At 42.5% G+C, this 16,008-nt stretch overlaps 1 protein-coding gene across 1 annotated transcript in view; it reads left to right on the top strand.

The window, feature by feature from the left end:
- Positions 1 to 16,008, top strand: part of ITSN1 (intersectin 1 (SH3 domain protein)) — a 222,442-nt gene that overhangs the window by 155,002 nt on the left and 51,432 nt on the right. The window contains exons 22-26 of the mRNA XM_012657331.1: positions 2,547 to 2,752; positions 3,518 to 3,594; positions 7,876 to 8,042; positions 11,166 to 11,211; positions 13,412 to 13,533. Of these exons, the coding sequence (XP_012512785.1) occupies positions 2,547 to 2,752; positions 3,518 to 3,594; positions 7,876 to 8,042; positions 11,166 to 11,211; positions 13,412 to 13,533 (618 nt within the window). The remainder of the gene's footprint in view (positions 1 to 2,546; positions 2,753 to 3,517; positions 3,595 to 7,875; positions 8,043 to 11,165; positions 11,212 to 13,411; positions 13,534 to 16,008) is intronic.

Raw genomic sequence — 16,008 nt, 5'->3', positions numbered from 1 at the left:
GGAAGAGGAGGAGGAGCTACTTAGCAGGAAACGTCACTTTCCTTTGCATCTGTCCCAGCTCAGCACTTAGCACATGTCACGGGCTCAGTCACAGTGGCTCTGCGATGGGGTGTGGGGGGGTGTTGCTGTGGTCAGGCAAAGAAGAGACCATTCAGTGCGGCAGCAGGGCTGCTTTGTGACCTGGGAAGGAGTAGGATGAAGCCAGACTGCAAGGGGTGAAAGGAAATGAGCGGTGAGAAGGTGGAAACATCTGGAAAGAGAAGGAGCAGAGCGGAGTGCCCTTGGGCAAGGCACCAGCCAACAGTGTTGTCAGCGGAGACGGGGATTGAACAGTGAAGTGTCAGAGGATGCGATTGGTGTTGAGTGGACGCAACTTTAAAAGCACAGAAAAGAAGAACAGGGGTTATTTTTCTTCTGGGTGTGGAAGGGTGAAGAGAGATGGGAGAAGACAAAGTGGAGAAAGTTCAGGGTGGGCTGCGTGACAGCAGCGTTCTCAGTGAGCCCCGAGGGCCTGTGGAGGATAGGAGGGGTTTGGAAGCCAGGGGTGGGCAGGTCAGGAATCTGACAAAGAGGAGTGAAGGGTTGTCACCTGAGTCTGTAACTGATCATTGCACAGAATCTCAGCTTTCTCTAGCAATGCTTCACAGCTTGGGACTAGGAAAAATATGGTCATATATAACCTACTGCTGTTATTGTTACTATCATAGCAATACTACACATAGATCCTATGAAACTTTCCTAACAATTTTTTGAAGAAATTATCATCTCTGTTTTACAGATGTGAAAACTGAGGCTTAGAGAGATTAAACAATTGTCAAGGTCACAAAATTAGTAAGAGACAGACCTGGCATTCACACCTAGAGTGTGTGTTCTGTCCGACCCAGGCTGGGGTCGTCGGGGCCCATCCACGTGAACAGGTGCACAGCGCACGGGGGAGATTTCCCAGTGGGAGAGGTTCGGAGCCACCAGCGGGGCCTGGTTGGAATGGCTGACCCTGGGGTCCGTTATTGGCAGGAAGATCTATGGGAGTGGCCGAGAGGACTGGACAGTGCAGTAGGGCTGTGGGATCAGCAGCGGTGAGGGCGTGAGGTTCGCTTCGAGAGGGAAAAATGGAAGTTCGCAAATGTACAGTCCTGGGGGTGTTTGGACTCCAGAGAAACTGCCTCAGTTCTGAGGCGCTGGAAGGAGTGCAGAGCTCAATGGAAGGAGATAGGGATGCTGTATGTTTAAGAAGGTGGGAACCCACAAAGTCTAGACGTTAGAGGTTATCAGCATAGACGCTGAAACTGACCTCTTGTAAATACTCCATTTATCAGACATAATCATAACTTAATATAAAATATAAAAATAACAAAGACAAGTGCAAATTGGTTCTCAACTACCTCTTTTTGGATATTATCCTTGGTTCTTGTTCAATGATCTATACAATTGAAAGCTGACATTTTATTTTTTAGTAAATGCTTTAAGATACATAATGGTTTTATGTTATATTTTTGAAAAAGATAATAAATGCCTCACCTGCCTTTCCAGAGTCATCTCCTGCTGCACCCCTCCCTGAGACTAGGCCACACGCAGCCCCGGACTGTGCTCTTCTTCCCGGACCCCTTGCAGTGCTCCACCTTGAGGCCTCTGTCCCTGCTGTGCCCTCAGCCCGGAGCTCCCTTCCTCCGAAGCCCTAGCTGTCAAAATCCTCACTCTTCAAGGCCCGACTCAAATGCTGCCCCCTCTGTGAAATTTTCCCTGATGCCCAGAATCCACCCCCCTTCTCTCTTTGTTCCCACAATGAATAGTTGGAACTTTTTTTTAGCATATTTCATTTTGCCAGGTGGTATACTTGGTTGTTTTTATCTCTTTCTTCCTCATTACTTGTGAGTTGCTTGCTAATAATATCATACTGTCCATTTTTATAGTGCTTTATAATAATAAAATGCTTTACCCTAAATTATTTTGGGGAGGCAGGGACAATTTTTCTTTTATCTTTGTAATCTCACAACACCTTGCATATAAATATACAATAAAGGGTAATTACAATGAATTTATGTGAACCAAACCCCTGCTTCTCTAAAAAGGAACTAAAGCACAATCCAATGCAGGGCCTATTTCCCTGTGTTCACATAAACTAAAATATCAGTTAATTATGTCATGAAATTGCATAAATTTCTGCTCCGGCGCTAATCCTCCACTAAAAATCCAAACCAGATCAGAAATGGGCAGTTGTCCTGGGCAACTCGAGAGTGAAAATAGAACCAAAATATAAAAGGCACACAGTCAGATGCAACAGAATAAATATGACCTCCTGGCTTTTTTGAATAGAGAGTTCTAGATGGCCAGTGACTTTGTGAATAGGCTGGAAGGTGTGTGCCCCCACTTTTAGAAATAAACAATTACTGAGAAACAATGAGGCGTCCAGCACTCATGCCGTGCTGACACGGGCCCTCTGTGGCTGTGCGTGCGCTCGGTGGAGAGGAGGTGCTAGTGCTCACGTCTGCCTTGATTGATAACAAACCGCAATGTAACGAGACGTCCTTTATGTCATTCCACACAAGGGTGAAAAGGTGGAGGGGCTACAAGCGCAAGCCCTGTATCCTTGGCGAGCCAAAAAAGACAACCATTTAAATTTTAACAAGAATGATGTCATCACCGTCCTGGAACAGCAAGACATGTGGTGGTTTGGAGAAGTTCAAGGTCAGAAGGGTTGGTTCCCCAAGTCTTACGTGAAACTCATTTCAGGGCCCATAAGGAAATCTACAAGGTATTTTTGTGTTTATCTGCTTCTATTCAATGAAAACGATACTGAGCGTTGAATTATTGTTTGCACTAGTTAAGACTCACCGATAGGAGTTTCAGAGTTATTTTATCTTTTGGATCTTTTAACTGCAAAGTTAGAGTATGTGAAATATGAAAAGGGAATCTCCTACAGATAAGTGGTCATTTTTTCTTCCCTTGTGGAAACCTAGACATCTTGTTTTTCATTGTTTTATGCAAGAAAGAATTTTACTCTGAGACCTGGAACATTCTTGTGTATTGGTTGGAGATCATGACTCTTTTTATCCTGAGTACCCAGTATTGTACCAGATTTATGTGAATACTTAGAAGCCCAAAGCATTTGGGGCAATAATTGGAAGAATGAATTATCTTTTTCATTAGGGTCTTATAACATGAAGCCATAACAAGGTGGTGGTTTAATTATTCCAACCGTATACATACTCAAAATAAATTGTGAGCTTTACAAAGATAAAAATAGCAAAAATATTAGACGAGCATCTCTCAGTCAAGCTTTGAAATGGACCACAGGCTGTGTGTCCAGCACAGCAAAGTGCTGAAAAACAAGAATGTGAGCCTAGCAGCTTACCTCTGTAGCACCTTTTATGCGTCTTTAACTTAGCTAAGTACAACTATTTCAGCTATGGATTGTTCAAAATTTTAAAAGTTAAGCAGTTTTAACAAATATTAGTGTCATTTGTACTATTTTCTTTTAAGATAAAACTTAAAATACTCTTCTTTTTCCTTCTTGCAGCATGGATTCTGGTTCTTCAGAAAGTCCTGCTAGCCTAAAGAGAGTAGCTTCGCCCAAGCCAGTCGTTTCGGGAGAAGGTGAGGGCCTGAGTCATATTATGTTCTTCAGAAGAGTCGAGAAACATTGTGTGATACAAACAGTAAAAGTTTGAGATAGCATTGGATTTCGTTTCAAAATAGACTACATTAACTTATAATCAGTAAACTCTAAGGTAAAATGAAAGTTTAGCTCTTTACAAAATCAAAGTTCTTTATGGAGACTTCCAAAATGCTATTAGATTTATTGATCATTAGAAACTGAATTTACTAATTATATTTGATCATGAACACTTGACTTTTGAAAGAGTCAGTTCACTGAGGATTGAGTTTTCTGAGCCTTTCTATAGCTAAATTACAGTCATTACTTCCCTTACTATAGTCTAGTCTTGTCCGACTTGTCTAGATAAGTATTTTTTTTAAAACTAACCCCACAGTAGAGATCTTCTAGTAACATGAGTGCCATCTGTACCATCCCAAATGAAACAGAAGCTCAATTTCTATGTTCCATGTAAATAACCAAACTAGATTATGTAGGCCTACAAATTTCATTATGAGTGTTTGTTACACCAATAATTAATTGCTTTCTTTCCCTATCTCTACTTTGCAGCACAATCCTAAATATTATGTGGATGTCAAATAAACAAAACCTACATAATTCAGGCCCTAATGGTAAAAATCTCATGTCTTTTCTACTTTGAATATAATCAATATCACAGCACGAATTGAAGAGTGCTACCTGAGTTAGACAGTCTCTCCAAGCAGAAGTCTGAATAGTGTTTACAGTTAGCAGATGTCATAACTAACAAATTGTATAGGAATTTTTTATGGGTTCCTTGAATAAATTATATGACAATGGAATGTTTTATTTAATCTGCTTGCTATAATGAGACTGTTGCATTCCTTAGAAACTTTACCTAATAAAAAATGGAATTATTAAAACAGTTGTTTTAATGGAGACAGCAAGGATTAAGGTGTTTTGTTTTGAGACAGAGTCTTATTCTGTTGCCCAGGCTGGAGTGTAGTGGTGTCATCATAGCTCACTATAGTCTCAAACTCCTAGGTCCAAGCGATCCTCCTGCCTTAGCTTCCTCAAGAGTAGCTGGTACTACAGGCACATACCATGACACCGAGCTAATTTTTCTATTTTTTGTAGAGACAGTGTCTCACTCTTGCTCAGGCTGGTCTCAAACTCCTGGGCTCAAGCAGTCCTCCCATCTCAGCCTCCCAAAGTGTTAGGATTACAGGCATAAGCCACCATGCCCAGCAAAGGATTAAGTTTTAATGGTATTTCAGATTCACAGTAACAATATTCCTTTTTCAAGAGGAATTTTAAAAGTAAACTTTTTTTTTAGTTTAAAAATACCTCATCATCACTAAACAAATCCAGCATTTTACTACATCTAAGTTTTGCTGTTACCATGAAAACAATTATTAGCAGAGTTCTCTATACATTCTCATTACCTTAATGATTTTTTTATCCACTGTCAGGAGAACAAGGCAATATATGCAGTCAGTATAGTAAAAAGCAAATTATCTGCCCCCCGTGAAAAATAAGACTTCAGTGTCTTATGTCCAATCAAGGCTCACTGGAGGGCTGAAGTTTGTGTCTGGCTCTCTCAGCTAGCAACCATATGATTCTAGTCATGCCTTCGCTTCCTTGTCTGTAAAGTGGGTATAAGAACCACCCCTTGAGGTAGGAAATTAATTACAAGAATTATGCGATCATATGTATAAAGCTTTAAGAACAAAGCTCAGAGCGTTCTCATCAAACTGCAATGTGGAGGAATGTTTAGTTGTTTTTTATTTCAGAATATTATGGGGGTACACACATTTTGGTTACATAATTTGCTTTCGTGCAGTTCAAATCAAAGTTATAAGTGTGCCCTTTACCCATCCCCTCCTCCCAGAATGTTTAGGTTTGAAATATGTATAGACGCCTTGACACTTCAGGACTCGATAAATAGGTCACAATGAACCACACATATCCTTGAAATTGGGCAACAGAATAGTTGAATTCTGATCTTAGTTGGTATTTATTACATCCATGTTAGAACAACTTAGGTACAGAAATATTAGGAAAGATTGTTGGCATCGTGGAGTGGTGTGGGAGGACGTTAGCATTTGAAATTCTGGCAGGAGCTCTTTACGTACATTAGTGAGCCTCTCGTTCGTACTGGATTGAACATAATCAAATTTAAAGTAAACTGTAAACCAAATTAAATAGATTATCATTTTGGATAGTTTTTTATTTTTTTTTTTTTTTTTTTTTTTGAGATGGGTTCTTGCTGTGTTGCCTTGGGCTCAAGCAATCCTCCCACCTCAGCTTCCCGAGTAGGTATCTTTTAAAATCCTGGCTGGGGAATGGCCAGTGCCCTCTGTTAAGTGTCCCGTGAGAAGGGGACTGATGAGAAACCTCCGCACGTCCACCATCACGTCTCTGGGTTTCATTGTACCCCTGAAAACGCCTTGCAGCCGCCTTTGTGCAGGACAGGGCAGGGCAGGGCAAGCCTCAGTCTCTCCCGTCTCTTTTATGTTTTGTGCTGCAGTATCAAGTTCAGCCAGAGTTCATGTTTCTAACGTTTCTTAAGCATTTTGAATGTTACTTCAAAATTTGGATCCATTTTCAAGAAAGTGACTTTTATGTTGAGGAATCACTGGGAAATGTATTGACTGCCAAGGATCCCATCTTAAATGGCCAAATATGAACTAAGGAACAGTAAGAGGGAGGAAAAGTGAAAAAGGAAGGGTCAGAATATTGAGAAATCAGAAAAACGAGCCTGTTAATGAAAAAAAGAATGCCCGTATTAAAGCTGCCAAACTTTGATTTCCTTCTGTGGGAAATCCTTTTTCCAACTTTCGCTGTGGAGGTATGTGTTACCAGCGCTTTGGGGCGGGAGACAGTCTTGTTTTCCCTGGAATGTTTGGGTGACCTGTGTCTGCGGTGGGGTCCAGCAGTCTCCACCAGCAGTGGCTGCTGGCCTCGGCACATATAGGTCAGCCTTGTGAGGCCGAGGAGGCTCCGTGTAGCGCTCTAGGGGCTGCCCACACGAGCACAGGGGTTAGCAGCTTTTGTGTTTTTGTTTGTTTTCATTTTCATTAGTACCCCCTGCAGAGGCTCTTATAATTAGCCACTGGAGTTCTCCATACTAAATTTCTGCCGTTAGTCAACATTAGGCTCTGCATTAAAGCAGTATCATCTGAAGTTTTAGTGAGAAACAAACATTATCCATCACGAAAATGAACTTTTCGGGTAAATGATTTTTTTATTGCTTTAAAAATATATATATAAAGGCCTAGGATAAAACGGAGAAAAAGTAGAAATAAGAAACATGTCCATCTTTCTATAGAGCTTTTATACTGTACCTAGTGTAATGTCTAGGATTTTGTGTCTAGTGATCTTTCTGAGAGTATCGCTTGGTGCTAAGCCTTAGTGAAATCAACTAAGAGTGACGCAAAGTTCTACTTACAATTAAAAAGAAAACTTCCCACTGGAATGCACACCCTTCAGATTCAAGACACTAATGAACATGGGTTCTTATCCTTTAAGACTAAACTATATAAATAATAAAATATAATAAACTGTGATTTTGTCTTTTTAACTTATTGAGACAGTCCTGATTGTTTTCTGGGATTGGGTAGACACATTCTTTTTATCAGTGCACTCTACCTGTTTATACACTTGAATAGGTAGATGCCCATTTTTAACTAAGTAATACGTATATTTTCTGTTCTAACAGCTTCCTACCATGTGTGTATATGGCACAATAGGGCGTAAGTTTTCACTAAGGCACTTGAATAATGAAAAAAAGTATGTCTAATTTACATAAAGGATATACTGTATCTAAAAATTTTCTAAAACTATGACTTGATACTCTCAAAATTGAAATACATGTATTTGATGGGCATACCAAGAGCCTAATGGTGAATGCATCTGACCCAGTGCTCAGTACAAAGTCGTAGGTACTAGGTAAGTGTTAAAATGAAATGTAAAAACCATTTTCATTTAGAAAGAAATCATGACACTCAATCACGGATCACTCTTGGTACTCAGTGTCAGTAGACATGCACTTGGTTTTTTGTCCATTTGGCTGGGTCTTCACAGGAATTGTCTCCCTGTCTGCAGCTATTGAATTTTTATGTGCAACTGGGGGAATTTGCAGCCCACAGTGTCCTGCAGCTCTGTGTTTTATCTGTGACTAGCCTTTCTCTTGAATGGATCTTATCCTAACTTCCTTATTCATAAACTTGCTTTTGCAAAGCTGTCTGGGATTTCTTTAAACAATCAAGCTCTCTCCGTATCTCAATATTTCTCCCCACCAGAATTTATTGCCATGTACACTTACGAGAGTTCTGAGCAAGGAGATTTAACCTTTCAGCAAGGGGATGTGATTTTGGTTACCAAGAAAGATGGTGACTGGTGGACAGGAACAGTGGGCGACAAATCCGGAGTCTTCCCTTCTAACTATGTGAGGCTTAAAGATTCAGAGGTAAACCCACATTAACTGTTTCCTCTCCCTTTCTGTGCGGTGATTCTCTTTTTTGGGCGTCACGATGTCTGACAGGGGAACTTTGTTGGGTTTTGCTAAGTTCTGGAACATGACAGTAAATACAGTGTGACCTGTAATGGTTTGACCTTGTCATTTGGTGCTGCAGGGTAAGCCCTGCCTTCCCACAAGCACAACTCACCGGGGCTCAGTGGAGGCTGCTTGTGATGGGCTGGTCTGCGTCAGCTGGGATAATAATGTTCAGTATTAACCTCTCTTCCTGCATGTAACTGACTTATGATTTGGAATGAACTTTCTTAATTATGTCTTCATGGTCATTGATTTTTAAATGCCCCAAGAAAGATACACAGCAATGTTTTGCCCATGTAAACAGAAGTATTCTGGTGATACTTGCTCCAGAATATTGGGGGTTCAAAAGTTTTTAAAATTTGTATTTTTGCCTACACGATATAGGACACAAGATGTGAGAGATTGGTACACTTTGGGCTAGGGCTAGGCCTTAGTATCTCCAGTGATCAGGGACTGAATTTATTTTAAATGCTGTTATCCTTAAAAGTTGGAAATGGCTCCCACTGTTGTTAAATGGAGCCCTAAAAATTTGATTGCATAAACTGTAGTCTTGAGATAATGCAAGTTTAATGAAATTGTGGGTTGGGCCTGCCACAGAGTATGGGGGCCTATCGTGTAGTAGCCAATTTCAAGTCAGTGGAGAGTTTCAGGGTATATACATGTAGTCATTTAACAGGTCCATTGCACATGAAAAAAAAAAATTGGCGCTCTCTTTTTTTTTTAAAGCATCAACAGTCAATTCACAGTTATTTTCTTTTTCTCCTCGTGCCTCCTAGGTACTGAGAGAGAAAAGGCTGGCAGAGAACCTATAGAGGCTGCTTTCTTGGTGTAAGCAAGTGGACAAAGCTCGCTCTATTTGAAATGCCAGTAGGAGGTCGTATATCCGCCTCCTCCTTAGGCCCCCGTGCTCAGAGCTGCTCCTGGGGTGAGGCTGGGCCTGGTGACTTGCTAGTAGTCCTACCATCAGCCATGTCACCTTCCCTGCAGTTCCCAGAAATGGTTTTATTTGCTTGGGTTTTGTTTTTCTAAGGGGTGTCATCATTATTGTTTTGTTTTTTGGTTTTCTTGCTGTGGCCTTGAACAGCTTACTGAAAGTCCCATGGGTGGATTTGCATGTCTCCCCACCCTTGGAGAATTTGACAGAAGCCTGAAGAAAGTAATTTTCCCCTGCAAGACAGCTGGCATGTTAGACTCTCTAGACCTGGAGAGGGAGAATTAAACTCTTCTCCAGGCCAGCATATAGAATCCAATAAGAATCAGACAAATGATATTTCAGGGGATTTGGGGGAAAACACTAAAAACTAAACTTGATTTCTACTTCCATGCATGAAAACTCTTAAAGTAACTTTACCTTTTGGATCGATTAAAATACAGAAGCCGTTACCTGTGTTGTATGTTAGCAAATTACAGTTTTCTATTTTTAAAAAACCATCTGGAGTCAGTAAATTAAAAAGAAAAATACACAATGCCTTTTTTTTAAGGTAAGCAGAGTTGTAAGTTACTTTCTTAACCACAGTCTTAAATTATTGGCCACAGAAGAACTAACAGCACTAAAGATTTTTAGACAAACATTTAACTATACTTTTAAATAGTAATAGTATAGCTAAATGTTTGTGTATATCTGAAGTAGAGCTTCAGATACCAGAATTGACCTCTGAGCAGGAGGAGAAGTTCCCTCTCCTGCTTTTCCTCTCTGGGAGGGAGGCCTGCGGCACACAGCCTGGGGCAGCTTTCTACAGGTGCGGGGCGGACAGAACCTGGCTTTCGGAGTCTGTCCTAGTGGCTTTTTAGCACACTGAAGCCACTTGAACTGTTGGGCATTGCCAATTGCTTTGTTCTTTCTATGGAATATAGGGAGTATATTATAAGCCTGTACTGGGAATGTAACTGGTCACTGCAATCTTGTTTCATTGGTATTTTATTTGATGCACAGCCTATTAAGAAATACCAAGAGAGACTGGCATTGTGTAATTTTGTTCGTTAATAAAGAAAGCGTAATCAGAGTAAAAATTAAACCCAAAACTTTTCCTGGTAAATAGTTATTAAATTTCAATAACCAAAATAAATGGCCTATGATAAGTTGTGTTCCTGGTAGATAAATGGCATATTTTTATTCTTTCAGTAACTTCTGTCTAGTTTATTAAGCCCTTTGTTTTGTTTTAATTGGAATACTTAATTTCCTGCAAGATAGGGACTCAAGGGTGTAAATTAATTCAGAATAAAGCACTTTGTACCAACAGATTACATTCTGGCCCCAGTCCCTGACTCTGGCGGTCTCTGTTGGCTTACTCAGCTGGTTTAAAATTCCATGAGTATCCATGAGAGGAATTCAGCCCCGAAGCACTTTGGAACACTTAGTAGTTGGAAAGAAATGTGCTTCGCTTCTGTGGACTGTGCTTCCAGCATTGACAGAGAAGTTGCAGTGTCTAAACACCGTGCAATCGGGTGGAAAGGCTGCACAGGACGGCAGCTACTCCGGTGAATGGGGTGGGGGAAGGGAGGTCCCGGTTGTCCCTGTACTGCTTTAGTTCTTTACAAAAGAAAGCTCCTAAAGCAAATATAGCAAAATATTAATATTTTAGTGTATTAAATATGGGTGATAGTCTCATGGTCTTATATTCTCTGTACTTTTTATGTGTGAAGTATTTCATAATTAACCATTTGAAAATAGAACACGAGCACAGTGTTGAGGATGGAGACTAATAGTCGCCCTAGCGTGGAGCCTCCTGTTCCATGTGGCTGGGTCCAGGGTGCACCTGTGCTACACGTGGTCAATACCTGAGCCCTCCGGGATCCTATAGGGCCACATACTTTGGTGTTTTCTCTCTTAAAAAGTAAAAGTGACCTGTTTTTAAATGACTTATTTTGTCCCGTGCTTTCCTGATACACGTCCTTATGTCAGATGCTTCTGTGTCTCCCCAGAATGCAAAGGGGGGTCTGAGGGTTCAAGCGGATTTGTATCATCATTAATCGTTTTTTAAGTTGCATGACCAAAACTCTTCAGCATGCAAATGAGACCTTTTGCTCTGTTTTAAGGGCTCTGGAACTGCTGGGAAAACAGGGAGTTTAGGAAAAAAACCTGGTAAGTTACAAACCCTGATGCTTATTTTTCAATGTTTTGAATGTAATTGATAGTTGCTCCCAATCTTTGTTTATTAGGGCCAGAAGCCTAAAATAAAGACAAAAGAATCTTTCCTAAGAGTGGTGGGAGTAGATCCTGTCCTCGGACCCCATTAAGTCCCAGGACATGAACAGTGGAAGAGATTAGAGGCGCAACAGATATTATCGCAATGTAGGTCCCAATTATTTAGAAGCCATTGGGTGGTTTTCCTCAGGTACACATTGAAGGTACAAAATTATAGGCAGGCCTCTGAGTTCAAAGTATTTTAGTTTATTTAAACAAAATCACACGTTCTATAAATAGTAGCGTGAAAAAGAGAAGAAGGAAGCAGATGTGAAATAATATGGTTTGTACGGCACGTCTTCCTGGTGTAGGTCATTTGAGCTTTTATGCTCTCATATCCTTAGAAAATTATAGGTTGAAACAGTCACTGAAATGCTGACAGAGGGATTTGTGTGTCTGTCTGGTGCTCAGCTCCTCATGGGCTTGCAGGGCAAGGAAAAGAGGGCCTCCAGGTTCTCTAGGATTTTAGTCAGACTCCAGATATTGGGCCACCCGGTCAAATCTCTGTGAGTCTTCTATATGTTGAACATTCGTCATTCCAGAGGGTCCAGATATTTCATATATGATGCCCAGGTGGGCTTAACTTTGCACTGAAACTGGCACGCTGCTCAGGGCCACAAAACACAGAAAGAATGTTGGGGCAGATCGCTGGCTGCATTTGCCAGGTCCTTGGAGGAGCAGGAACATCTGATGGCAAATAGCACCCCAGTTTGGTCTTTCTCCAAACTGAAAACTAATCCTTGGTGTGTTCTAGGACAGTCCTCTTGGCAGCATAGATTTCCCAGCTAGAGCTCCCAGTCAGAGCCAAGGAAGGTGTATGTAAGCTGGGCTCTGGGCTTTCTTGCCTCCCCAAGCTCTCTGAAGCATCCGGCAGGGCCAGCCCTGCACCACGACAGCTCGGCGCTCCTGTCGCGGTGGCCAACCCCTGATTGCAGAACAGGGTTATAGGGGTTTGTTAAAGAGAGGGAGTCATATTCATTCCCTGGAGTTAGTAGAAAAGTAGGAAACACTTAGAGAACAGCAGTCAGAGAATGGGGCCTTTTTGGCTTCTTTCTTTCTTTACTTCATTCCATCTTTCTTCTTTCCTTCTTTCCGTTTGTTCTTCTTTACTTTTCCTTCCCCTCCTTTCCTCCCTTCCTTCCCTCCTTCTTCTTTCCCTCCCTCCCTTCCATGGAGGTGAATAGAACAGTTTGTTCTGTATTGCTTCTAGAAGTTCAGAAAGCAGTTGATGCAGATGTACCCAAATGCAGTCAGAGAAGGATTCTGTCTTTTCATACTCGACCTCCTGGGCCAATGGAAATGCACTTTTCAGAGCCTGGTCTGTGATACTTACTGCTGGAATTTTTCCCATGGGACTTTTAACATTCAGAAAAAGTACAGAACTGTTGACATTTTTTCTCTATGCCGAATTGTTTTTGCATAAAATTCCCTTCTGAACTCCAGGTTCTTCCTTTAACTTTGAAATAAAAAGAAAATAAATTTGCATTGCCATGATTCATACCTGATATTCGGGGATCACTCTCAAAATGTGAGCGGTACAGAACACGGTCATGTTGGCGGGATTGAGAACCTGAAGCAACAACATACAAATGAGCTGCTGCCAGGCTCCGGGTGGTTTCTGGGGAAACTAGACTCTCTCTTCCTACTTCACTTGGCAGATGGAAAAGCTTCCCTTGAGTCCCTTATCCACTTAACCGTCACTGAGTGCCGCCATGCTGGGGCTGGGGCCATGAAGGAGGCCCAGCCCTTGGTATCGAGGTGTTCACAGTGATCGTGGGAAGGATGTGGCAGAAGGTTCAGGGAGTGGGACAAGGAGGGGACTTCACGGAGGGAGCATGGTAAGTTCTGAGAGATGATGAGGGTGTCCGACAGCAGATCGGCCAGGACAAAAGGGTCAGCCGAGCCCCTGAACGCTGCATTTGCAGTGTAGCTCTGGAGATGGGGCAGTTCAGGGAGCTGTGTTCGTTTAGTAGAAAACCAGCCCAAAACATTGGTTTTGATGATGTTAATCTGTGGACCTGGGAGGTGGCTGTGTGTTTGTAGACTTTTCTTCTCCTGACTCTCACAGTGCACTGCCATGTTTGATCTTGTTTTTCAGAAATAGCCCAGGTCATCGCGTCATACACTGCCACCGGTCCCGAGCAGCTTACTCTCGCCCCTGGTCAGCTGATTTTGATCCGAAAAAAGAACCCAGGTGGATGGTGGGAAGGAGAGTTGCAAGTTAGTATCTTTGTTATTTGTTGAAAATTCTTCATCCAAATTTGAATATGCAAAATCTCAAAGGGACACTGTTTTGCGGTAAAGTATAAATAACCCTTCACTGCCTAAATTCTGCATTTGGATAGTGAGAGATACCACATTTTCTGAATCTGTCTGGTTCCTAAGCTTCAGACAGCAGGTAGCAGAATTCTCAGAGCTAGAGACTCGTCTGAAAATTATCTGCTGCATTCCTGAGTTCGGATAGCGAGTGTTGGGATGGTGAGAATTTATATGATGAGCGACACCTGTGCAGAGTCACCCTTAAGTGTCACGGCATTACAGAAGTGGAGCTTTTCGCCAATGGTGTTAGAAGATGTGCTACAATAGCATGCTTCTTTGCATTCAAAGCCACATCTGTGTATCACAGTATTTTTAGTTCCTGTGTGTGTATGTGTGTGTGTGTGTGTGTGTGTGTGTGTGTTATTCATAACATCTTGTTATTTATTTTGCCATTCCAGATACATCTTTAGAGTCTCATTTCCAACCTGCCTCCTTAGAGCAGTAGACAGCAAGTCAGTCTCATAAAGTCTCATTTCCAGAGACAAAGATGCTTTTAAGAATTTTACTATTTAGCAAATAGTAATAGGTTGCTATTTAGCCAGGCATGGTGGGGTGCACCTATAGTCCTAGTGACTTGGGAGGCTAAGGCAGGAGGATCACTTGAGCCCAGGAATTCGAGGTTACAGTGAGCTATGATCGTGCCACTGCACTCCAGCCTGGGCGACAGAGCAAGACCCTATCTCAAAAAAAAAAAAGTTACTATTGTGCAACCATCTTGGCAAATAAAGATTGTTGTAATCATCAGTGGATGCCAAATCTAAGGAGAATATTTGAATAGGAACAGAAAATGTGCAGGGTCTTAAAGTGACTGCCCACAAATTGCTTATTATTTGCAGGGGAAAATGCAGTAATTATACAGTAGAAAACTAGGACAACACCTTCATCAGGTGACCGGAATTATCATCCCCGGTGGGGAGACAAGTGGACATTATACGAATGCAAAAGCACTACCCTAAGAAGGACACAATAGCACTTACACACTATTCTGTCTAATCGTGAGGAAATTTTAGATAAACCCAAAATGAGAAACGTTCGATTAGAAAGGGGGGAGGGAGTGACTGTATTCTTCAAAATTGTTAATATTGTAAAAGACAAACCTGTAGAAAGGACAGTAAAGGGACATGAGAACTGACCACAATACCAGATGCCAGATGGGTTCCTGTGTGAAAGAAGACCGTGCTCTCCGGGACACTGCTGGGATGAGGACACTGGATTAGACAAAATTCTTGTACCAATGTGAAATTTACTAGAAGTGATAGCCGTGCTGTGGTCATATAAGAGAATATTCCTATTTTTAGAAAGTATACATTGAAGTATTTAGGGGTGTAGAGCCAGGATGTAAGCAACTTGTAATCAGATGGTTCAGAAAAAGAAACTACAGAGAAGCGGTGGGGAGAAGAGAGAGAAAATGGGCGAGTGACGCGCTGGCGCAAAGTGTCAAGAATAGGTGCATCCGGGTGAAGGGCGTGTGGGCGTTCTGTGTGCTTTTCTGATTCTTGCCACTTCTCTGTAAGTTTGAAATTATTTTAAAAAGTTGCCTTAAAAAGGTTACTACTGCAGCAATTACTTGATAGAGCCGACGGACTCTTACCCAGAAAGTGTGTCTCCCTCCTTCCCCGCGACCCCCACTAGCCCCCAAAGTGAAGGACAGCCGTGTCCTCCGTGGCCCACCCACACGGGTGTTCCACAGGGGCCTGCTGAGGGCTGAATTTCCCAGTGGCCGTCTGGCCTTTGTGCAGGAGGGGCCCGACATCCTCCTTTACAGTTGAGCTCGGGGCCTGCTGCCTAACGCCAGGGGCCTCTGTAAGGATTGGCTGAATATGTAAAGGAAGGATTTCTAGAATTGCTTTGTGAGGAAGGGGCCTGTAGTAACCCTTTGGTGTCTATTAGTGGGCCTGCGGACTGACCTCTTGGACCAGCTGGCTCTCATCTAGCCAGAGCAGGACTGTATGGGTATTAGGTAAGTTTGAGAGGGAGGAGGGAGGCAGGTCACGTTTGCCGTGCAGGGAGCTAGCCATGGAAGATGGACCCTCCAGGGGTGCTTAGGAACGGGGGCTTGGAACAGTGGGAGCGGGAGACACGTGCCTTGGGAAGGAGGAAGGACTTGCTTGGGAAGGCCTGTGGCCACGTGCTTTTGCTTTCCTCTACTCCCTGCTCTCCAGGCCAGCCTGGGGCAGGGAGGAGAAGGGCCACACCGTGGTGAGCTGAACATACGGGGCCTAAGAAATGCATCTTGGCTGGAATGGAAGGCTCAGCCTGGAGTGTAGCTAAAGACAGAGCTTCCCCTGGGGAGAGGGCTGGGGCAGCCACCGTAAAAACCCTGTTGGGGAGCCGGGCACGGTGGCTCACGCCTGTAATCCTAGCTCTCTGGGAGGC

Source organism: Propithecus coquereli, unplaced genomic scaffold (assembly GCF_000956105.1).
Source record: "Propithecus coquereli isolate 6110/MARCELLA unplaced genomic scaffold, Pcoq_1.0 Scaffold54, whole genome shotgun sequence".
NCBI classification, from domain to species: Eukaryota; Metazoa; Chordata; class Mammalia; order Primates; family Indriidae; genus Propithecus; species Propithecus coquereli.
This window is presented reverse-complemented; position numbering and strand designations above follow the sequence as displayed.